The 24,948-nt window shown below is 32.5% G+C and overlaps 1 protein-coding gene across 1 annotated transcript in view; it reads left to right on the top strand.

The window, feature by feature from the left end:
- ulk1a (unc-51 like autophagy activating kinase 1a) overlaps positions 1-24,395 on the top strand; it is a 29,956-nt gene extending 5,561 nt beyond the window's left edge. The window contains exons 4-28 of the mRNA XM_073819539.1: positions 2,058-2,090; positions 2,364-2,400; positions 5,844-6,017; positions 6,394-6,467; positions 7,617-7,718; positions 10,218-10,276; positions 12,028-12,110; positions 12,191-12,241; positions 12,331-12,419; positions 12,686-12,809; positions 12,912-12,957; positions 15,622-15,693; positions 15,985-16,092; positions 16,195-16,304; positions 17,797-17,865; positions 17,951-18,069; positions 18,225-18,400; positions 18,563-18,675; positions 19,659-19,787; positions 19,900-20,066; positions 20,355-20,530; positions 20,606-20,724; positions 20,868-21,025; positions 22,617-22,752; positions 24,338-24,395. Coding sequence (XP_073675640.1) covers positions 2,058-2,090; positions 2,364-2,400; positions 5,844-6,017; positions 6,394-6,467; positions 7,617-7,718; positions 10,218-10,276; positions 12,028-12,110; positions 12,191-12,241; positions 12,331-12,419; positions 12,686-12,809; positions 12,912-12,957; positions 15,622-15,693; positions 15,985-16,092; positions 16,195-16,304; positions 17,797-17,865; positions 17,951-18,069; positions 18,225-18,400; positions 18,563-18,675; positions 19,659-19,787; positions 19,900-20,066; positions 20,355-20,530; positions 20,606-20,724; positions 20,868-21,025; positions 22,617-22,752; positions 24,338-24,375 — 2,562 coding nt within the window. The 3' untranslated portion in view covers positions 24,376-24,395. The remainder of the gene's footprint in view (positions 1-2,057; positions 2,091-2,363; positions 2,401-5,843; positions 6,018-6,393; positions 6,468-7,616; positions 7,719-10,217; positions 10,277-12,027; positions 12,111-12,190; positions 12,242-12,330; positions 12,420-12,685; positions 12,810-12,911; positions 12,958-15,621; positions 15,694-15,984; positions 16,093-16,194; positions 16,305-17,796; positions 17,866-17,950; positions 18,070-18,224; positions 18,401-18,562; positions 18,676-19,658; positions 19,788-19,899; positions 20,067-20,354; positions 20,531-20,605; positions 20,725-20,867; positions 21,026-22,616; positions 22,753-24,337) is intronic.
- Positions 24,396-24,948: the final 553 nt, after the last annotated feature.

The raw sequence follows: 24,948 nt of genomic DNA, 5'->3' as shown, positions 1-24,948 counted from the left end.
CAAAAGTGGTCACTATGGCACTTGGCCTGTGTGTGTACATATTGATCTGCTCTATTAAATCTTTCTGGAACAGAAACAGTAGAATTTATGGACATTAAGGGGTAACAAATCACCTAGAATGCACATTGGGTTTGATTATGCAGGCTAGAGGACAAAGGCCATTTTTGAGATGGTTTCACCTAGTGACTGCTGCACTTTAAGAGCCTCTCAATATTCTTGATTTGGCCAGGACCATGATGTTGCACTGTGTGCTTTTATTTTAGGCACCAATTAGCATAAAAACATAATATCTTAAGTAGTCTTAGTAGCTTTCAAAATTGCTTGGTAAACAGATGGTGGTTTGAAATGTGGCCAAAAAGTAATTTATTAATACTACTACTACTACTACTAATAATAATAATAAGTAATAAAAATTAATTGTTTTTATAATTATGTAAATGAGTTTATTATTAATTATTTGTAATGGTTTTTAAGTATAATATTTATTTTTAAATACATATTTTTATTTATATAAATATTAGTATCATATTTATTTTGTAAAGATTATTGTAATTACTTTATAGAACATTTTATAAGTAAATAATTTAAATTGTAATAATAACAGTTATAAGAATTGTTATTATTATTATGTGAACAAATATTATTATATTTAGTAATTCATACTTTTATTATTTATTTATTATAATTTATAGAACTTTATAAGTAATTTATTTTATAATTAGTAATAATAACAAATATTTATAATAAAAATAATAATTGTGATAAGAATAAGTATTATAATTTTGTAAATGAATTTCATTATTGTTAATTATTTGTCATTGTTTTAAATAAGTATAATATTTATTTATTTTAAAATAAATATTATTATAATTAGTAATATTTTTATTGTTATTAATTAATACTAATATAAAATGTATATTGTTCTCATATTTATTTTGTACAGGTTTTTGTAATTAAACATTTTATAAGTAATTCATTTTATAATTATTAAGTAATAATAATAAAAGTCATATTTATATTAATAATAATAATAAAACTTGATTGAATTATTATTATTGTTATATAATTTGATTTAATTAATATTATTGATTATTTGTAGTAAATAGTAAATAGTAATATTATTATTAGTAATATCATTTAGTTATTAATTAATGCTATTTTTAATTTTAGTAATAATTATTTAGTAATAATAATAATAATAATAAGAATGATTATTATTATGAATGTGTAAATGAATTTAATTAGTATGAATTATTTGTAAGTTTTAAAATAAGTAAAATATTAATGTTATAATAAATATTATTATAATTACTAATTATTTTACTTTTTTTAATTAATACTTATTTTAAATTCATATTATCATATTTATTTTGCAGAGATTATTGTAATTAATTTATAGCATTTTTTAAAGTAATTAATTTTATAATAATTATTATTAATAATATATAATAATGATAACAGTGATAAGAATTGATACTATTTTTGTTGTTGTTGTTGTTGTTGTTATGTAAATGAAGTTAAACAATAATTCTTTGTATGTTCATTTATACAACTTTTTATAAGTAATTCATTTCATGAATAATAATAATTATTATTATTATATTGTTTGGACTTTACACTGTTAAGCAGTTTTATTTTTAGCTTTAACTTAAACAAAAACTGCTATCAACCTCCTGTGCATGACTTTTTCAAAGTTTTCACAAAATAGAAAAATTAAACTTACTAAATAAAAATAAATAACTCAAACATAAAATGAGAAATGTCCGCACCTGAAAGAGTGCATCAAATTTAACCTGTCATGAAATGCAGGCACACAATGTGATTTGTGTTGCTTGTGAGCTCACTCTATAATGACAGACTATTCGTAGAAAGTCTGAGTAATTGTAGGCTTTGTATGATGAGTCAGTGTGACTCACTGGCATCTGTTGTGAGTCCAGCCCGAGGTCCATCCTGATCTAAACAATGAAGAGTTTGCGTCATGTGGCATGTTGGAGCGTGTTTCTTTCACATAATCAATTGTAAATGCTTAATAATGTGTCACATGTCTCTCCCTACAGGAGATATCAGGATGTGTCTATCTTGTCATGGAGGTGAGTCCAGATGGCATGCTGCACCTCTCACATACCCACTGTAAACCTCAAAATAGACTTGCTGTGAAGTAGAGAAAAAAAAATCAGAGGTCAAATGTCACCTCGCCTAGCAGAATGTCCTTAATGCTAAGCTTTAAATTCACACGGCTCTGTTATTATTGTCAGCACAAAGCCATTTGAAGCCCAGGTGTTATTGTGATCACTCTTTCTTTTGATGAGAGTTTGTTTTGTGTTGACTGGACACTGACAGTGTTTGTCTGTCTCCTCTTACAGTACTGCAATGGAGGAGACCTTGCAGAGTATTTACAATGTAAGTACACTAGCCTCATTTCAACATGTCACCTGCACTTTATTATATAAGTCACTGATTACTACAAATTAGGTAGTTGTTATTGCAAATTAAGAAATGGATAATTATGCAAAAGAGGTGTATCATTTTCCCATGTTATTATGCCTGCTTCTATATGCTTTGTTTTTGTAGACATATTTTAGTGCAGATTTTTTCTGGAGTCTTTGGATGCAGTGTATGCAGTTGTTGCAAGAATTAAAATTCTTTGTTATTTTATCTAAATATATAAAAATATGTGCACTGATTAGCATAAAAGCATTATATCTTTAGCAGTCTGAGGCAGAAATGGTTTAAAATGTGCCCAAATATATATTATTATTAAATAAACACCATAGAACATCCACACAATTAATAATAATAATATTAATAATAATAACAGTGATAAGAATTATTATTACTATGAGTATTTTTTTTTTATATTTAATCATTTAATATATATATATATATATATATATATATATATATATATATATAATTTTTATAATTTTAAAATAATTGTATTATTATTAATTATTATTTGTAGTTTTAATGTGGTTTTGTGGTTTTAAATAAGTATAATATGTATTTATTTTAAAATAAATATAATTTGTTATAATTAGTAATTTTTTTTGTTATTACTAAATACTATTTTTCTAAAGGTTATTGTAATTAATTTATAGAACATTTTATAAGTACTTTATTTTATAATTAGTAATAATAAAAATAACAATCATATTATTATTGTTTTTTTTATTATGTAGTTGTTGACAAATTGAGATGCATCAAGAATTAAAATTCTAAATAATGCTGATAATTATTTATTTCGTGGTTAATGTTAAAAGTGTATGTTATTTTATGTAAATATCAAAAAATATGTGCACTGATCAGCATAAAAGCATAATATCTTTTGCAGTCTGAGGCAGAAATGTCTTTGTATACGGACGGTGGTTTGAAATGTGGCCAAATAAATTATTATTGATAAACACAGTAGGACATCCACACAATTCATTATTAATAATAAAAATAATAAATAATATCAGGGGTAAGAATTATAATTATAATTATGGAATATTTGTATAAATATTTATAATGATTTATTTAATATTTTAATATTAACTTTATCATGTATTATTTAATTATTCTTAATTATTTGTAGTTGGTTTTAAATAAGTATATTTATTTATTTAAAATAAATATTATAATTAGTTATATTTTTATTGTTATTACTTAATACTATTTTTCTAAAGGTTTCGAAAAATAGGTAATTAGGTAGTTAATTTATAGAACTTTGTATTAATACTTTATTTTATAATTAGTAATAATAATGATAACCATGATTTTATTATTATTTATTTTATTTATTATTTATTTGATGTAGTTGTATGCAGTTGTTAATTGAGATTCATCAAGAATTAAAGTACTTGATAATGCTAATAATTATTTTTATTTCAATTTAATTTCAAAATTGTATGTTATTTTATCTAAATATATCTAAAATAAAAAATATTAAAAACTGAAAAACTAGTCATTTTAAATGCTACAAGTAAATTTAGACATCACAACATTTAATGTACATTATGAAAAATGTATATTTATTTTAAGAATTTGCAATGTAAAATAAGCATGAACAATTGAATATCCAATACTAGAAAATATATTCAATAGAAGCTGATACAAAATAAATATTTTATATTGTCCTTGATATAGTTATTTTAGTATGTTTAATATGCTTGTGTATATATATATTAAATAAAATTTTATAATTTTAACTTTATAATTGTTTAAAATATAATTGCTAACTTTTCTATACTTTTTTTAATAAACGTTTGTTTTCCTTTTCTTCGTTTTCATTTCATAGTCATTAGTCATTTTAGTGCTTCAGTTAAGTCACTAAGTCAAAATTAAAAATTTCCGTGTAATATTTACATTTTATTTTATTTTAATACAAACATTTTGATAGTTTTGATAGTGAATGATAATAACCATGTTTGATATATTGTCCATCCGTATCCTTTTTAGTAATCTAACTATTCTATTTTTCTAAAATTCGACTTATTAGGATGATCCATTAAATCGACAATTTTAGCATTGTTTATTCATCAACATTGTGTTTATTCCCAAAGGGATAAAGTTTGTATGATAAAAATAGATTGTTAACAGAATTGTAGAGTTTAAGTCCATTTCTCAAAGGTTGAAGCCTTGAACTTGCTTTAGTCTTGGTCTCAGAGACATTCACCAAACAAACAACTTGCCTGATCTTTCCTCAGAAAGATAATTCAGGACCTCTGAGAATAGCTCGTTTCACACTTGTGCCACAAATAGAGCCCCTTTGGAAGTGGTCTCATCTGAACACACACTTCTTGGGGGTTAAAATACACCTTCATCTAACCACAATATTTCCAGCATGCCTATATTTACCATGTTTGCGTTAACCGCTCTATTTTAAGCTGTCAGACTTTGTAGCGTTGTTAGGTTCCATGCCAGCCTCATCCGGGGTCGTGTTTGCCTTCACCCGCTCACCGCTTGCCACAGATTTGCTGGCACAGAACCAAGATCCCCTGCTGAAACTCAAGCCACAGTCTGACCTCATCCATCTGTCAGTCTGTTATCTGCCCTGTCCTGCATTGGAAAAACATGAGGGCTAAAAATAAGACTCCATGAAACAAGCATGTTTTGAGGGGAAGGAAAGTGGTGACCTGAGAGATGGGGGGGGGGCATGGGTTTTTGGAGTTGGATGGCAGCTGGAATTTGTTTTTGATTAATTGCTAACTCAATGATGTAATATCCCACAATTCAAAGTGTTTTCATCAGAATAATCCTTAAGGTGAATATGGTAAAAAAAAATTAACTAATAGTTATCACCTTTCTGAATGAGGTCACTGAATGAAGTCAGTTTCAAAATTCTTGTTTAATATTTTTGACATTAGAGTCATAAGTTTTTACCGAGGGAATTTTGGGAATCTCATTTTGTCACTCCTTAATTCAGAAAATACTTAGTACAGACAGAAAACAATATATTTTTTTACATTTTAGGGGGGAGTAAAATATTTTATAAAATCAAGCAAATTATATATGAACAAATCCCTCTGTAAAAACCTTCTGGATATAGGCAGAAATAAAGATGTAAAGTTTGGTGTGTGTAAGTGCTACTGAAGTGGAGATTTATGGCTCAGTGTAGGAGAAAAACTAATTTTGATAAAACGACCATTAAAAATATGTATTGTATTTGAAATCTATTGAGACAAAAAGATTAAGTGCTATAAAAGAAACAATTAACAGTGTCTTTTTGATGTTTCAAAACACTTTATGAAAAACCAAAAAGCCCAAAATCTCAAACTTGACAGGTGCCTAAAAAAACTGCAGTGTCTGCCCTTAAAGTACTAAACTGAAATTAAATCTGTTGTTGTTCTTAACTTTCTCCACAGCTAAAGGCTGTCTGAGCGAGGACACGATTCGTGTTTTGCTACAGCAGTTGGCAGGAGCCATGAGTGTTTTAAGGAGTAAAGGCATCATCCACAGAGATCTGAAGCCCCAAAACATTCTTCTTTCATACAGCGCAGGGCGCAGGTCCAATCCCAACAACATCTGCATTAAACTGGGTGAGTGCTCCAGGTCAAAGTACACCATTTCGAACCCTCTACTAAAGGAAATGCTAAGACTGGTTATGGATCAGTGTGTACTGAATACTGATTATGAGGCTGTGAGATTATGAGTTATCAGTTTTGGCAGTGCTTGGTTGGGGTGTGTTTGTTCTTGTGTTATGACTGTAGTTTTAGGAGTCGACCACGTTGTTCCGTTTGCTCTTGAGTGTTTTGAAGACACTACGTGTCACTACACAGCTGTGCAAAGTCAAACAGCTGAAAGACACTTTCTGTAAACATTTGTGCATCACTTTTCATTACAAAAACAAGCGCTTAGATTTAGTTCTCAGCAACGTACATTAATTTTTCTTTCTTTTTCTTCCTCTCTCTCCAGCTGATTTTGGCTTTGCGCGGTATCTGCAGGGAAACACGATGGCTGCTACACTCTGTGGCTCTCCAATGTACATGGTGAGTGCTTCACTTCATGTTCTATTATCCAGATGTTCAGGGCTGCATGAGTTGGGGAAACAATATAATTGCTTAAAAAACAAAGTATTATTAAAAGTAAAATATTTACTGTCATTATAGGGATAGCTCACCCAAAAAAAGAAAATTCTGTCATTTATTACTCACCCTCATGTCGTTCCAAACCCCTAGGACCTTTGTTCATCTTCTGAACACAAATTAAGATATTTTTGATGAAATCCGAGAGCTTTCTGACCCTCCATAGACAGCAATGCAACTGAAACGTTCAAGAATCAGAAAATTAGTAAGGACAATGTTAAAGTAGTCCATGTGAAATCAGTGGTTCAACCTGAATTTTATGAAGCTACTAGAATACATTTTGTGTGCATAGAAAAAAGGACCGTTGCTGTCTATGCAGGGTCAGAAAGCTCTCGGATTTCATCAAAAGTATCTTAATTTATGTTTCAAAGATGAATGAAGGTCTTACGGGTTTGTAACAACATGAAGGAGAGTAATTAATGACACAATTTTCATTTTTGGGTGAACTATCCATTTAAGATTATTATTATTATTATTATTACTAAATAAAATTATTAAACAAAATAAATAATAATAATAAATATTGTAACATTTCACTGTAAAGTAAAAAAAAAAATATTTAAGAAAAATAAGAATTTTATTTTACAGCACAAATATATACAATATTTATGGTCTTAACTGAACCTGACCTTAAAGCATTTATAAATCGGTTGTTGCCAACCAAAGCGCACGACACATGTATTTCTGTAATTAAATTGCATCATTTTTGTATTATGTACAGTACATTTCATAACCGGGATAGTCACCTTAATTAGAGTTTAGCAGAGTTTAGCTCCAACCCAAATCAAACACAATTGCCTGTAGCTTTCTAGTGATCGTGAAGACCTTGATTAGCTTGTTCAGGTGTGTTTGATTAGGGTTGGAGCTAAACTATGCAGGACATTGGCATTCCAGGACTGAAGTAGCCCATCCTTGTGTCATAACAAAGTACCGATTTTGTTTGTCAAAATAATCAAGTATTAGATAGTCAGATTCTGTATGACTTACTACAGATATTCTTGAGTGAATAGAGCAAAATACTGAGACTGCTACTTGTCTTGTTCATCTTTACAGGCTCCTGAGGTCATCATGTCAAAGAATTATGATGCCAAAGCTGACCTGTGGAGTGTAGGAACCATCATCTACCAGTGCTTGACTGGCAAAGCCCCCTTTCAGGTCAGTAACATAGACACACTAGTAAAAATCATGTATGACCCTGAGAGAGAAAGTGATACATTCACACTCACATCTCCCTCTTTCATTTGTGGATGCTTCTGTGGTTTTAAATCCTCTGCTATATATTCCTGGACTTCGTCTTTAAACATTGTGGATTGATTTAATAGAAGCCAAAATGAAAATCTTTTCATCAATTACTCATCCTCATGTCTTTGGAACAGACAAGAATTTAAGTTATTATTCACTGAAAATGTTTTTTTCTCCATCTCTCTAAAGAATTACTACACATTCAGTATGAGGTTACATTGAATATAATAGCTATGCACCAAACTTAAGGTATTTTAGGTACATTTAGGCTGTGTACATTTTTTAGAAAACAAAAAGTGTTCTATCTACAGAAGTCTGTGGAACTCAAAAACTTGAAGCTCAATATCTCAAAAGTGCTCAGAATGCAGATATATATAAACCGTGAATTATGTATTTTACTGAAATATGTAGTATAAAACCTATGAAAGATTGACATTATTTAAAAAATCCACATCATTTTATACATATTTTGGACTATGGAGGGTGCCATTATTTTGATGACGTATGATGGTTGCAATCTGTGAGCTACTGAAAGAGCTTATAGGTGGCGATGGATATAAGTGTAGGCTTAAAACCATCATTTTTCCTCACAAGGAGTCTAAATGCCCCCAACATCAAGTGAAATCTGTGCTTAGAAACTCCTTCATTGGCTGCGGCGTCATGACATATTTACATCCTGCCAGGATGGCATCTAGCGTTTCTTGTCTCTGCCATTTGTAAGCTCTTTCAGTAGCTGATGTCTACTAAAAGCCTCAAAGGCATCAAGGCTAAAGTGTAGAGAACAAAGACACGGCTCTTTAGAAAGTTTTATTCGTCCACAAGCATCTTCCTATTCTTTTGTCCTCTTTTTATCGCTAGGAAAAGCAGTGAAGACTTATATCGCTTTTCTCGCCTTTTCAACTGAAAATTACAACCAATAGCCGCACAATTTGGCATCAAATAAGTATTTTATTTTCCAAGTTGTTGCAGAAAAATAGCAACAGGTAGTACCAGTAGCTCATTGAGTACAGCCATTTCACCTCATCAGAATAATGGTGCCTCCATAGTCCAAACTATTTATAAAACTATGTTGATTTTTTTAAATAATGCATATTTGTATTGGTTTTTCTACTTCATATTTCAGTAAGAGACATAATTTAAGCTATAGTAAGCCATACAAGCCTTAAAAAACATAAACTTTTGAATGGTAGCATATCGTCATCAAGGAGAAATGCAAGCAGTGTCACTGTGTGATAGTTTCTACTGCGTCAGTCCTGATCCCTCTGGAATGATTTAATTGCGAAAGCGTAACTGGCTGGCACCCTTGGTTATTAATGCCCTGTAGAGTGTGAAACATGATTGTGACATCTCACTGATAAACAAAACCACATGTCTCTGGAACTAAACACACCCTTTGATTTACTAACAAACACTCACACCCATACACACACACACGTCCATTCACATGGTATCTCTGTGGTTTCACTACTAGAACAGGTTGTTTTTGTTTTGTTTTTTCTGTGATGATCATGTTGCAAAATATGCATGTTCGTGGAGCTTGTTGCTGCAATACTTCCGCTTAATATTGCCACAGACTGATCATCAGTTTGTTAATAAATTCATAACAGAATCCTGAAAAGGTGACGCGAGTGCCATCAAGTATTATAGGGATCCTTCAGCTAAGCTTTTAGCCAAGTGCTGCTGTTAGCAGGGGTGATTTGTAGGTGGAGTTTACCCAGTTGACCTCAGCTTCCAGAGTCCAGACGGCTAACATGTGAACCTCGTCTGATCGCACGGTCACAACAAACGTGTCTATTTATGGGTTCGTATTTTTAGTCTTCAGAAAGAGTTGGTAATTTATTAGAAATTCCTGACAGTCCTGTAAAGCAACGTCAGTCTATAAATGTGTCAAGACGGGTCATTGAGTTCATTCAGAGGACAGATAAGTTCTCATTGTGTTTACCTACTCCTGCATGGAAATAGTGCTTTAAGTGCTTTCATAAACAGCCATTATAAAGCCTTTATGATTTGTAGAAACAGACCCTTGAGTGAAAGATTTAACCTCAGACCTGGAAAAATGTGTTTACATCTCAAACAGCCAGAGTTTACGAAAATGAATGTAGTTAAGCCATGGGATAAACTACTCAACCACAAACTATAACTCACTATTAAATGTTAGTCTAAAAATATGTATTATGTTTGCCTGCCATGCAGTTCAGAGTGAACCAACAATATTAAACTAGATTTGAGTGGTATTTGATCTCGCAAAGCACTGTTATGCGAATGCTAGTGTTTTTGTTGTGGTTACAGGCTAAAGTCAGACAATATTCTGATTCAGAGATTTTTTTTATTGCCTATAACAATTGTTCAGATGTCCATTAAGTAATAATGTTTTCAACTCAGTTTCTCAAATTATCTAAAATATTTTTCCAGGCAAGTACTCCTCAGGAACTGCGGCAGTTCTATGAAAGAAACCGGAGCCTGAGTCCCAGGTAAGTGACCCTGAGGACTGTATGTTAGTCATCTATCAACATGATCCAGTTTAGTTTGGGCACAACAGGCGCAAAGGTCCCTGGTGTCGTAAATTTTACAACTACAGAGGTACTTTCCATTTAAAAATTTGCGGTTGGAAAGAGATGAACATATTTATTCATGAATGGTGCATTAAATTGATCAAGAATGATGGTAAAGACATTTATAATGTTACAAAAGACTTGCTGTATCAGAAATACAGATTTGTTTATATGTAGTTGCAATGTAAAATAACTGTTTTCTATTTTTAATATACATTAAAGTATAATTTATTCCTGTGATACAAACCAGAATTTTTAGCATCATTACTCCGGTCTTCAGTGCCACATGATCCTTTAGAAATCATTCTAATATCCTGATTTATTATCAATGTTGGAAACAGTTGCGCTGCTTAATATTTTTTTGGTACATTTTTGAGGATTTCTTTAATAAATAAAAAGTAAAAAAAAACTACAGCATTAAAGTAGGCATCAGGGCTAAAATTTAAATCTCAATTTCTATTTCATTTCATTAAAATAGAAATCTTCTGTAACAATGTAAACTACAATTTAAAAATGTGGGGTCAGTAAATGTTTAATCTTTTTTTTTAAGGATTTAATACTTTAATTTAGCATGCGTTAAATTGATAAAAAGTGATAGTAAAGACTTCTATAAAATAATAAATGCTGTACAAATAAATAAAGAATAAATGCTGTTCTTTTAAACTTTTTTTTCATTAAAGAATCATTAAAAAAAATATTAAGCAACACATAATAATAATAATAAATCAGCATATGAGAATAATTTCTGAAGGATCATGTGACACTGAAACCTGGAGTAATGATGCTGGAAATCAGCTTTGCTTCAGAGAAATAAATTATATTAAAATAGAAAACTGTTATTTTAAATTGTAATAATATTTCACAATATTACAGTTTTTCAGCATTTTTGACCAAATAAATGCAGCCTTGATTAGCCTAAGACATGTTTAAAAAAACATTACAAATCTTGCAGATCCCAAACTTTTGAACGGCAGTGTAGATTTCAAAAGTCTTTTAAAGAACTTCCTGTTTATATAAGAATATTGGGAAAAAATGTATCTCAGTTTCCAAAATGGTACTGTTTTTTGAGCATCAAATCAGCATATTAGAATGATTTCTGAAGGACCATGTGACGTTGAAGTCTGGAGTAATGGCTGCTTAAAAACCAGATTTGGCACCACAGGAATTTCTTAACATATATTAAAATAATAATAATAATAATAAACAGTCATTTTAAATTGTAATAATATTTTAGAATATTACTATTTTTGCTATATTTTTTGGTCAAATAAATGCTACCTTTTCGAGCATAAGAGACATGCTAAAGGATTGCAAATCTTACCAACCCTAAACTTTTGAACAGTATGCGACCATAGCTAATATTTATTTATATTATGAGTGTAAATTTAATTTGATAGTCTCCCCCACAGGATGGTGCAGTAGAACTGGTTTCTTTTCTCTCATTGTTTTTCTATCTCCAATCTTTCATTCCTTTCCATCATTTACAATGAAGTTTTGTTTATCTAGACTGTTGCGATGTTTAAATTCATGAGTATCACTTTTTCACTCACTCTGTCAATTACAGAGTAACTCTGGCAACTCATTGAGCCCTTGCACAACAGTATAAACATGTACAGATAACTCTGTAGATTGTGATTCCTGTCAGTATCTAACTCCGCTGCTTTTCCCAGTATTCCACGGGAAACCTCCAGTCACCTCAGGCACCTTCTACTTGGGCTGCTGCAGAGAAACCACGGGGAACGCATGGACTTTGGTTAGTGGACAGACGTGTACAATCACAAGCTTGACTTTATAGCACTATCTAGAAATCATTATTATTATTGCCTATTCTAGATGAATTTTTCCACCATCCTTTCCTGGAGGCCAGTACATCCATGAAGAAATGTAAGATTGTAATGTATATCACTTTGTTTCTGCTATTCTGCTATAATTTTGGTTACAGTCACATTTCATTTTGTTTATTATTCTCGTAGCCTCTCCAGTGCCCATGCCCACATATCCCAGCTCTGGCTCAGGGAGCTCCAGCAGCGGCTCCTCAACGTCTCGCCTCACTCCTACTCAGGTACCACAATGAGCACATGATGCATGAATTTTAGACTCTATTTGAGGTGTACTGTGATTTTCATGATCCCTATATAGTGTATACAATACCATATAGCTAGGTCAGAGATCTTTTTATACTTTTATTCAGCAAGGATGCATTCAGGTAATCAAAAGTGACTCTAAAGATATTTATAATGGTACAGAAGATTTCTATTTCAAATGAATGCTGTTCTTTTGAGCTTTCTATTCATCAAAGAATCCTTTTGAATGCTTTTTTCTTCACAGTCTGAAACTGAAGCACCAAGGCCCGTCCCTCAGACGAACCCCACACCACCTCCAGGTTCCCTGCTGAAAGACTCGTCTTCCTCAGACTCTGATGACTTTGTAATGGTGCCGGCTCAGTTCACCAGTAAGATGAGCCCTCACGCTTGTTGACCTACATTGGATTATGTAACAGACAAAACCGCTTTATTTGCACAAATACTAAATCTCAATCTGATAACTCTTGCAGGTGAAATAGTCAGCCCAGTAGGGCAGGACAGTCTGATGCGCAGCGGGTAAGTGAGTTTACATTTATCAAATACTTTAAGTGTTAAAGTGACAGGGCCCACATACAAAGTGTATACGGTTACATGTGGCATGCTCCTCAACTGTAACCTGCATATTCATACAACACACGTGCATAAGCAGTTTGTTTCTGCACTTACTATGATGCACTTACTTGCCAGCATGTCACAAGTCATCAATATTCATTTTAACCCTTACGCGGTCTTCGTTTTGGAATCACACTCATGGTCTTTGGGGTCTCTAGAGACCCCAGGCAACAAAACTTAAATTTTGTAACAAAATAAAAGGTAACAAAAAAAACGAAAAAATGTTTTTCCTGTTTATTAATGTTTTTACTCCACATTTGTGCAGTTTTCGCAGTTTTTATGCTATTTTTTAAATATATATAAATTATTAAATAAATATATATTTTTAATAGGTTTATATGCAAAAACAGCTTTTTATGTAAAATTCACTTTATAAAATACCCACATTTTAAACTTTCATTCATGGGGATAACATGGATAATTTGATATGGTTTAGTGTAAGATTTTTGCCCATTTTTTGGAAAATGCCATTTTAAAAGTAAAAAAATATAACTTTTACCACTAGATGGCTGCAGAGCACTACTATTAACTAATTGCTATTTGACCAACAATAAGATATCTTTTCACAAGTTTTTTCAGTTGAATTCATATCTACATATTATGAAATCACAATTATTACAATAAAAAATACTTTTTGACAAAGTTAAGCATTTTTTGTACTGAAACAAAACCAGTTCTATTACATATTGAGTTGCAGTACAAAACATGAACATAAGAATGCAACAACAACATCTTTTTTACTTTTTATTTGACAAATTATAAGAGAGCAGTTTTTATGGTCTCCAAATGTAGTCCTGTGTGTTTCATGATATGTAGATATGAACTCAACTGAAAAAAAACTTGTGAAAAGACATCTTTCAGGTGGTCAAATAGCAAAAAGCATATAGTGGAGCTCTGCAGCCACCTACTGGTAAAGGTATTTTTTTTACGTTTAAAACTGGATTTTCCAAAAGATGGGCAAAAATCTTACACTAAACCATGTGAAATTATCCATTTTATCTACATGAATGAAAGTTAGTCATGTGAGGTTTTTATGAAAGGGAATTTTACAAAAAAAGCTGTTTTTGTGTAAAAACCTATACAAAATATTTGTTTATTAATTTATATATATTTTAAAAATATCCTAAATCCTCCAAAAACTGCACACATGAGGAGTAAAAACATTAATAAACAGGAAAATAACATTTGTTTTGTTTTTTTAACTATTATTTTGTAACAAAAATTGCATTTTTGCCAAAGACCACGAGTGTGAGTTTTTTTTTTACACCAAGATAAAATCATGCTATCAATCCAATTTTTTTTTTTTTTGTAGATCTACAAAGTGTTTACAGTTTTACAGAGTCTCATGTCTCTTGGACAAAGAGAATATTTTTTACATTTTTCCAAACGTCATTTGGGGTAAAAAATACCCCGAAGACCGCATAAGGGTTAAGGGTGTCAGTTGACCTTCTGACCTGTTGGCCATTTTTATGGTTCTGTGAAAAGGGCTGTTCATGCATTGACGCATTTGTGCAAAGAAAGAGGGAACACCTTACAGTCACGATAGCAAAAACAGTTTTTCTAACATGTCGGTTAACTTATACATTTATAACATAGTTAAAAGACAAGTTAAGATGAACATGTTTGAAAACTACTGTTTAAAAGTTTGAGGTCAGTAAGATTTTTTTAATAGAAGTCTCATGATCATCAAAGCTGCATTTATTTGATCCAAAATACAGTAAAACAGTAATATTGTGAAATATTACCATTTTAAAAAGTTTTCTATTTTAACATATATTTTTAAAATTTTTAATTTACTCCTTTTTGGCAAGTCTGAACGATTCTTTTGCAAATACGTCTAAATCAAGTTCATTTTTACAAACTATTATCAAATTTACAATCCGTGTTGTTACTATTAACTAAAACTGCTATTAAAATGTTTAAAAAGTTAAATAATTGAACTTAGTCTGAAGTAAAATATAAATTTTAGATATAAAAGTTAAACTAAACTTAATTTTATTTTATTTATTGATTTATTTTTAAGTTAAAATTTAAGTACTAAGATTTTTGGAAGCCCTTTCTGCCACAAAAATAAAAAAGGTTTTTACTAAAAAAGGTAAGTTTTTATCTCACAATTTTTTTTGCAATTTTGTCTTTTTTTCCCCTCAGAATTGGAATTTATAACTCGCAACCGGGAGTTTATATCAAACAATTCTGAGAAAAAAGTCAGAATTGCAAGTTTATATCCTGCAATCGTGAGAAAAAAGTCAGAATTGCGATTTTATATCCAGCAATTGTGAGAATAAAAGTCAGAATTGCGAATTCACATCCTGCAATCGTGAAAAAAAAGTTGGAATTGTACGTTTATATCCAGCAATCGTGAGGAAAAAAGTAAACAGGTTTCCATAAAAATTGCTAAAACTGAATTAAAAATTACATAATATACTCCTGTAATAGCAAAGTAAGCATCAGATACTTCTTTCAGATACATTGAGAAATCTTACAAACCAAAAGTTTTAAACAGTAGTGTGTATTATTCAGCTGGATGGTTTAAACATAACTGTGTACATGTATGTGTACTATTTCTAGAAGCTTACTGCTGGGTGTGGGTCGGACACCATCATCCTCCCCATCTGTCAGAGCCTCCCCAATCCCTTCCAGGTACTGTCTGTGTTTTAGTATGGAGATTAGCAATTAATACTGTAGAGGCTGTAAAAACACACTCTCCCTGAAGGCGAGCTTCTCACATTAAACAATAGGCTTTGTTTGCATGTGTGAAGTGAGAGACAGCTGCTTGAGTTAATGTGACTGGAGAAAGCAGGAATTCTAGAGATGAAAGTAATTCACCGATCACCAGGGAACAAATGGTTTAAATATATGTTTGTGAACATGACGTGTCAATCATTCACCCCCCCCCCCCCCCCCTCTCTCCCTCTCTCTCTTTCTCTGTAGGCCTCTGGAGTCGTGTGGCAGTAGTTACGCTCAGTCTGTGCCTGTTCCAGTGCCGACACAAAAACGCAACTACCAGAGGATGGAGCAGAACCTACAAGTGTCTGACAGGTTGGGTTTATCTCTATATCACTTTCTCAGACCTGAATTAGATACATGAATTCATAAATGTGCTTATGTATCAATACATGAGCTCTGTTTCTCTAATTTTAGGATGGCAGCACCTGTACAGCACTGCTGTTCAAATGGGCTTCCAACATGTGGGAGAATCAGAGCTTCTCCAGAATCAGTAGGATCCAGACCATATCTACCATCCCCACAGGGTAAAGAAACAGCTCACTGCAGAGTTGTGTTTTGATTTGCATACTTCACTAATAGAGGAAGAGATTGTAACGGTAGTTATAGTAGCAGAAAACTTATGCAAATCCATCTGAATCAAAATTTTTAAAAATCCTTAAAGCATTAGTTCACTCTTGAATTAAAATTTCCTGATAATTTACTCACCCCCTTGTCATCCAAGATGTTCATGTCTTCAGTCAAAAAGAAATAAAGGTTTTGAGGAAAACTTTCTAGAATTTTTCTCCATATAGTGGTCTTCAGTGGTGGCCAACGGGTTGAAGGTCCAAATTGCAGTTTCTGTGCAGCTTCGAAAGGGCTCTACACAATCCCAGCTGAGGAGTAAGGGTCTTATCAAGCAAAACGAATGGTCATTTTCTTAAAAAAATTACAATTTATATACTTTTTAATCACAAATGCTCATATTGCACTAGCTTGACTATTACAGAATCATGTTGGAAAGGTCATGTGTGGTTAGTTTTTCGTCTTTGTACTTCGGTTCAAAAAGGTAGGGTGGGGCGGAAATCCTGAAATGTTTTCCTCAAAAACTTTCATTTCTTTTCGACTGAAGAAAGAAAGACATGAACATCTTGGATGACATGGAGGTGAGTAAATGATCAGGAAATTTTTCATCTGTAACACAGAAAAGTAATGGAAATCTGTTTTGTTTTTCTTAACTAAACTGCTAAAATTCTTTTCAAAAATTTAAATAAATCTGAAATACGATATAATTATTAAATAAAAAAAATCTAAACAAAAAAATGTAAAAGTGGCCTTGACAGCCAATTGATATAAAACTACAACCTGCTAAATCTGAAATATTACAGCTTTTATATTAATTATATTAATGAAATGTTAATTACAGCTCTCTATATAAATATAAACAGTATATATATATATATATATATATATATATATACTATATACTGTATACTGTATAATAAGCAAAAACATTCAAATTCAAATTAAACTAAAAATATAAAAATAAAATCTCAGGGCTTTTTTATTTTTTAGGGCTATTCAAAAATAACATACTGTAATATATACTGTAAATACTGTATGACAGATGGAGGCACAGGTGCGGTCACTTGCTCTTAAAATACTCATAATTTTTAGTCATACAGATATATGTAATGCATCTTTTAAATCTATAAAGACTAAAATACGTTTATTTGTGTGCACTTAGAATAACAACGAAACGCTGCACTTTTGTAAAATAATGAAAGCAAACAAGATGTTCTTTCTGCCGTCTTTGTGTTGAAATTCGAAATTCTGTGTATACTTGGCTTATGGACATGAAAAATATATCTATAGAGAGTGAAATAGAAAACAAATATTCTCATAAATCATCTTATAAAATGAACTGCTAGTTGACTAGAAAAATCTTTAGTCAAGGACAGCCCTAGTCAGATGTGAGGAGACCGTGTGTATTCGTTGTTCATATGGAGGATGCTGATGAGTTGTTGTTTTCTTTTTCAGTGGGAAATGTTCCTCAAGCGCCCAATCAGCCTGAACCTGTTGCCAGCAGGACAGGGTTACATGCCACAGGTAAAAACCCTGTTTTACTGCATATCGATTTTATTTTTACGACTTCTTGTTCCAACTTTCCAACTGTATCTCTTTTGTCTCTCAGATGTGTGTAAACAGCCTGGTCAGGTGTCTCCTCTTTTCACTGACATCACAGCCATGGACAAAAACCTCACCCACAGACTCAGGGGTCATCGGCACAATCCAGAATCTGTCATGCACAGAGTGAGTAACTGTTGCATAACGTAACGTAACATAAAAAGCAGCTCCACTATCATAATGTGAAAACCACAGCTGTTCCTGTATATAAGAGGAAGTCATTAGATCTAGCACTAGGTAGAGCTATGTATAATGCATGTTTTGTCAAAATTTTATTTCAGTGGGATTTGAATCGGCGACCAGTCTCTGGTCAAACTCCAATCACAGCAATGGTTCAAAGAGGCCTGATCACCCGAAACAAGACCATGTCTGACCTGAAAGATCTGGCACAGTATCCAGCTACAGGGCCCCGTGTGCCACTTCTAAGGCCAGCGGAAAGAAGGGACATTGTCAAAAGGTATTAGTCAACTCGGCTTTAGTTCAGGGTGACGAAAGCTTGTGACGCAGTAATGATGATAATTTGTATTTAATAATCAGAAATGGAATCACTGCTGTGATATGATTGCTGTGAGATGAGTTTGTTCTCTAGAGCTGTGTTTATGGGTCATTTGTGTTTCAGGTCATTAAGTACTGGCCGTCTCTCAGATAAGCTGCTGAAGGCTGTGTTTGGACATCAGTTTGACAGGGGCAGCTGTGAGAGCTTAAATTCAGAGAAACCCATGGACACAACTGGTACGAGCTTACGCTAACAGTGATGTTAACCATTGCTGTTTTTCGCCAAGATAATGGTTTAATGTTTAAAAATCAATTAACCAGATTTATTTTTTATTTTTTTCAACATTTTTATGCAGCCCTATCATTAGCTATAATGATTAAATTCACAGCCAAATTCTTTATTTTATTTTATTTTTTATTTAATTTCTAATAATGTTTTCACAGCCACAATCTTTGTTTTTTTATTTTATTTTATATTATTTAATTTTTCGAGTAATCACAAATGACTAGAATGATTACTAAAATGTTGTTGAAATACATTTATATGTTTTCTTTATTTTATTTTATTTTATTTATTTATTTTTCTAGTAATCACTAATTACGAGAATGATTATTGAAATGTTGTGGACATTTTTTATGTTTTTTTTTGTTTTGTTTTTTTTACAAAGCGAAATTCACAGCCAAAATATTTTTTATTTTATTTTATTTTAGTTTAGTTTAGTTTAGTTTTTTATTTTATTTTTCCAGTAATCACAAATGACTAGAATGATTATTAAAATGTCGTGGAAATTCATTTATATGTTTTCTTTACAAAAGGAAATTCACAGCCAAAATCATTATTTATTTTATTTTAATTTATTTCCAGTAATGTTTTCTTTACAAAAGGAAATTCACAGCCAAACTATTTTATTTTATTTTATTTTTTTCAGTAATCACTTATGACAAGAAGGATTATTTAAATGTTGTGGAAATTCATTGATATGTTTTTTTTTTTTTTTTCTTTATTAAAGCGAAATTCACAGCCAATATCATTATTCTATTTGATTTTATTATTTCCAGTAATCACAAATGACTAAAATGCTTAATGAAATGTTGTGGAAAATCGTTGATATGTTTTCTTTATATTTGCAGTTAGTCATAGATAATGTTTTTAAAAATACCATGAGTCACTCTCAGTGTATCTGCTATTTAAAAAGCTATTTTTTTCCTTATCTCTCTAGCACCCCCTGGTGGCAGCGATGGCACAGAGCCGGGCTTAGGCAGTCCTGGAGCTGGAGTCGTTTTCACGTTGGGCTCTCCTGAATATGGACACACACCTCCTCACGCCACTCAACCTAGACGCCTCTCAGGTGACACTTCAAGTATTTTACCTAATGAGACTGAAACACAAGTATTGTATTCGCATGTTACAGTATCTGAGACTCACAATGCATCTTCAATTTACTTCATTTGCTCTTGAAGTGGGCACTTCCAGCCCAACAAGCCCTGGCTTGACCTACGGTCATTTGCACGAGGCTTATGGCTCGCCTGACAGCCTGCGCTATGGTTACACAGATGCAGTGGCAACAAATCTACATGAGAGTGTCGCCTTTGTGCCACCTGAACTGCCAGAGGAGACGCTCATGGAGGTAAAATAATAAGGCTATACATTATGTATGAAGGATACAGTCATTCTGACAGTCAGCCAGGTATCATAATTATCATATTACAAAAAACCCAGATGACTAAGATGATCTTGCATCATCCTGAAGGGTTTACCTTGTGATAATAACTGACTGACTGTACATTATCCCGAATATTACACAACTGCTTACTATATAAATGCCATTTTTAGTTGTTATTGTGGCACCTGGTATTATGTGTTTTATTGAAACAAGTAATTTCAGGATGTGACATCTACCTCTTATTCACCACAGGAGGGGCATGCAGACTTACTGAGCCAACTGCGCTTCATTCTAGCCTTTTCCCACTGCATCACAGAGGTCGCTGGAACAAAGGACAGTGGGATTGAAAGAAATATGGCACTTGATGCTTCATCCTTAGAGCAGAGCGTGGTGGCCGACCAGATCAGCTTGCTGAGCCGTGAGTGGAGGTGAGATATTAATCAGTCACTTAAACATATGCGTGTTTTATGAACACGGTGAGTGATGTGCAAATGTGTATGTAGCTCTGCAGAGCAGCTGGTCCTCTATATGAAGTGTGCTGAGCTGCTGTCCTCTGCGCTTCACACAGCGATGGCTGGGATCAAAGAAGGCAAACTCTACCCGTCAGGATCTGTCAAACAAAGTAGGTCATAAAAAGTTCAAAAGAACAGTCTTTATATAAAATAGAAATCTTTTGTAGCTTTATAAATGTTTTTAGTGTATCAAAAATTGCATATATTGTAATTAAATATTCATTCCATGTTATGTTGTTTGTTGCACTTGCAGTAGTGCGTAAGCTGAACGAGATGTATAAGAAGAGTGTAAACTCCTGCCGTTCTCTCACTGAGAAGCTCCAGCTCTTCTTCAGCAGCAAACAAAGACTGATGGACCGCATTAACAGCATCACTGCTGAGAGACTCATCTACGCACACACCATTCAGATGGTATGCACATATTCACATTATGTTTCTTATAACATGAAGAGAAACATATAGGTATCATACAGGGTCAGCAATTAACTTTTCCATTATGGGGCAATATTTGCCCCTGGAATTGATTTTTATGATCACCTTACTGTTATAAAAACCATATGTTGTCTTTAATGTCAAGTACTTTACCCAGTTACTTTAATTAATATTTTAAACTGTTTTCAACATCTGTTGACTGTTTAAAATTGTATCTAAATAATACATATTATTGCGCTATATTGTTGTAATGATTATTAATTTCGATTTAGAAAATGATGCACAAAGTTTTTGTTTCGTTTTCATTTTTGAGTCACATTCTGGCTTCACAGACAAACACGTCAGTTCATTTCGTTAGCCGAGTCTAGCACAAGTTATGCAAAAACTTCCGTTAGAATCACTTAGATTTTTTTTACATCGTATCTGCACTGTGTTGTTTATGATGAGGTAATTTGCGTGTATGCGTACTCCACACAGCTCTGGCGTTTTCATCCCTGACTAATCTAAGCCCTTCTGATTGGCCAATGCATCCCTAAATTCAAGAGAAGCATGTCTGATTGGTTATAAGGCTCAGCTCTGCACAAAACAGCATGCAAATGCAATCTGATGCAGTGTGAGCGAATCTAAATGTAATTCCCCGAATTGACACTTTTTATTTATTTTCACATTTAATTTGTGTATCGTGCAGGGGCATTTTTGTCCCTTTTTCTTGAAATTGTGGGGTATTTTGTTCATTTTGGTAGCATTTTTGCCACAAGCCCTCGTTAATTTCTGACCCTGGTATCAGTATCAGTAGCTATGCTTCCATCAACCTCTTTTTATGCCCATATTTGAAGTATAACATCGGAAATGAGTGATTGAAATGCCACACAGCTCTGGCGTTTTCAGTGCAGTCTAATCTAAGTGCCTCGTATTGGCCGATGCATTCCTTAATTCAACAGAAACGTGTTTGATTGGTTATAAGGCTACGCGCTGCACATAACAGCATGTAAAAGCAGTCTGATGCAGTGTGAGCGAATCTAAATGTAATTTTCATTTACTTTTCATTCATTTTCACATTTAATTTTAATTGTGACAGCCATAATATGTTGTTTAATTTTGCTGGGGTATTTTTTTGCCCCTTTGTCTTGAATTTATGGGGCATTTTTGTTCATTTTGGTGTCGTTTTTGCCACAACCCCTCGTTAATTTCCAACCCTCGTATCATATCAGTGGCTATGTTTCCATCACCCCCTTTTTATACGCATCTTGAAGTATCACATCAGAAACCAGTAATGGAACAGCCAATTAAAAAAAAAAAATCGCATAATTCGAAAAAAGTTCCACCTCAGAAAGCTATGAACCACATTTATTGTGTTTTATCTGGTCGATCTGATGCACGAGTAATTTATTGTATATGAAATTATTATATTCAATGCCTTCTCCCACTTTTCTAAGTGATATTCAGTGCCAGGTTTGTTTGACTCGTTGGATGGATTTTCCAGTTTTGCGTTTAAGTTTAATTCATGACTTTGAATGGAAACCCAATTCTAGTATAGAGTTTGAATTGTGTTCCTTTCTTATGTGATCAGGTGCAGACAGCAGCACTGGACGAGATGTTTCATCACGGAGAAACCTCTGTAGAGCGATACCACAAGGCCTTACTGCTGATGGAGGGCCTGTCCTTAATTATAACAGAGACTACAGATCTAAACAATATCAACAAATGTGAGTATGACACGCATACAATACTTTTTAAAAATTCGGGGTCAGTAAGAATAATAATTGAGCAAAGATGCATTAAATGGATCAAGAGTGACAGTAAAGACATTTATGATATTATAAAAGTTTTCTACAGTTGAGGTCAAAAGTTTACATACACCTTGCAGAATCTGCAAAATGTTAATTATTTTACGAAAGTAAGAGGGATCATACAAAATCCATGTTATTTTTTTATTGAGTACTGACCTGAATAAGATATTTCAGATAAAAGACTTTTACATATAGTCTACAAGAGAAAATAATAGTTGAATTTATAAAAATGACTCTGTTCAAAAGTTTACATACACTTGATTCTTAATACCATGCTGTTACCTGAATGATCCACAGCTGTGTTATTTGTTTCGTAATAATAGTTCATGAGTCCCTTATTCGTCCTGAACAGTTAAACTGCCTGCTGTTCTTCAGAAAAAAAATCCTTCAGGTCCCCAAAATTCTTTTTTTTTTTTTTTTTTTTTTTAGCATTTTTGTGTGTTTGAACTGTTTCCAACAATGACTGTATGATTTTGAGATCCGTCTTTTCACACTAAGGACAACTGAGGGACTTATATGCAACTATTACAGAAGGTTCAAACACCAGGTGGTGATAACTTTTTGAATTTGAAGACCAGGGTAAATTTTAACTTATTTTGTCTTCTGGTAAACACATACGTAGTTTCTGAAGCCCTGTACTAAATGAAAATAAATGATATTTAGACAAAATAGGAAAAATGTACACATCTTTAATCTGTTCAAAAGTTTTCACCCCTGACTCTTAATACGTTGTTTTTCCATCTGGAGCATCAGTGAGCGTTTGAACCTTCTGTAATAGTTGCACATGAGTCCCTCAGTTGTCCTCAGTGTGAAAAGATGGATCTTAAAATCATACAGTTAAGGGTTCAAATACACAAATATGCTGAAAAACCACAGAATTTGTGGGACCTGAAGAATTTTTCTGAAGAACAGTGGGCAATTTAACTGTTCAGAACAAATAAGGCACTCACAAACAACTATTACTAAACAAAAAAACACACTGTGGATCATTCAGGTCACAACACAGTGTTAAGAATCAAGTATGTAATGTAAACTTTTGAACAGGGTCATTTTCATAAATTCAACTGTTACTTTCTCTTGTGGACAATATGTAAACATTTTATGTGAAATATCTAATGCAGGTCAGTACTAAATAAAAATAAAAAAAATCATGCGTTTTAATATTATCTCTCATTTTGGTAAAACAATTAACATTTTGCAGATTCTTGACCTCAACTGTATTTCAGATATGAAAAGTATAGCGGTTTCAGCAAAAAGCACAACTGGTTTCAACATTTATAAATAAGAAATGTTGCTTAAGCATCAAATCCGCATATTAGATGAATCATGTGACATTGAAAACTGGAGTAATGATGCTAAAAATGTAGCTTTGCCATCACAGGAATAAATTACATTTTAAAATATATTAAAATACAAAATGGCTAGTTTATACATTTGTAATAATATTTAACACTATGACTCATCTCTGATGTATGTTTGCTTGTCTGTTCTATATCTGTAGGCAGACAGTGTATTGAGAGGCGGCTCTGCTCCCTCTAGCCCAAAGGATGTGTGTGCTACATCTCAACAGCTACATCTCATTTCATCCCAGTTGCCATTTGAAATTCTGTAAAAGGAAAAGCTCACACTTACCCACTTACTAAAAATGTGATACTTGGCTTTCAAAGCCAAAACAGGTGAGAAAAGACTCTTTCATAATAAACAGAGATGAAATCTCTATTGATATGAGTATATAAACAGAAGCAACATCTATTTTGTTCACTGTAAAAGAATATTGAGTGAAACAGAATCAAGACAGCATCGTTGGTTTAATAGATGCCATGACGTGTGAATCTACACTAATGCATGATGGCACTTCTTTGATTAATTTAATCTTAGTTCTACAATGTTAAAGCCAGTGTTGGAGTCTGAATGAGTAACAGCTTGGATGCTTTGCATTCAATCGTACTAAAACATGCCTGTAGCATTAGTCTCATGAAGTTACATGGAATGATCCTGTTTTTGACAGACTGCATGTTTTTGCATGATTCTGAGGAAATGATAGTTATCTAAAGGGAATTCATAATAATGAATAATAAGTAAACATCTGTGGCCACCAAAATGTTGTCAAAA

Source organism: Garra rufa, chromosome 15 (assembly GCF_049309525.1).
Source record: "Garra rufa chromosome 15, GarRuf1.0, whole genome shotgun sequence".
NCBI classification, from domain to species: Eukaryota; Metazoa; Chordata; class Actinopteri; order Cypriniformes; family Cyprinidae; genus Garra; species Garra rufa.
The sequence above is the reverse complement of the archived record's forward strand: the minus strand, read 5'-3'. Positions and strand labels throughout refer to the sequence as shown.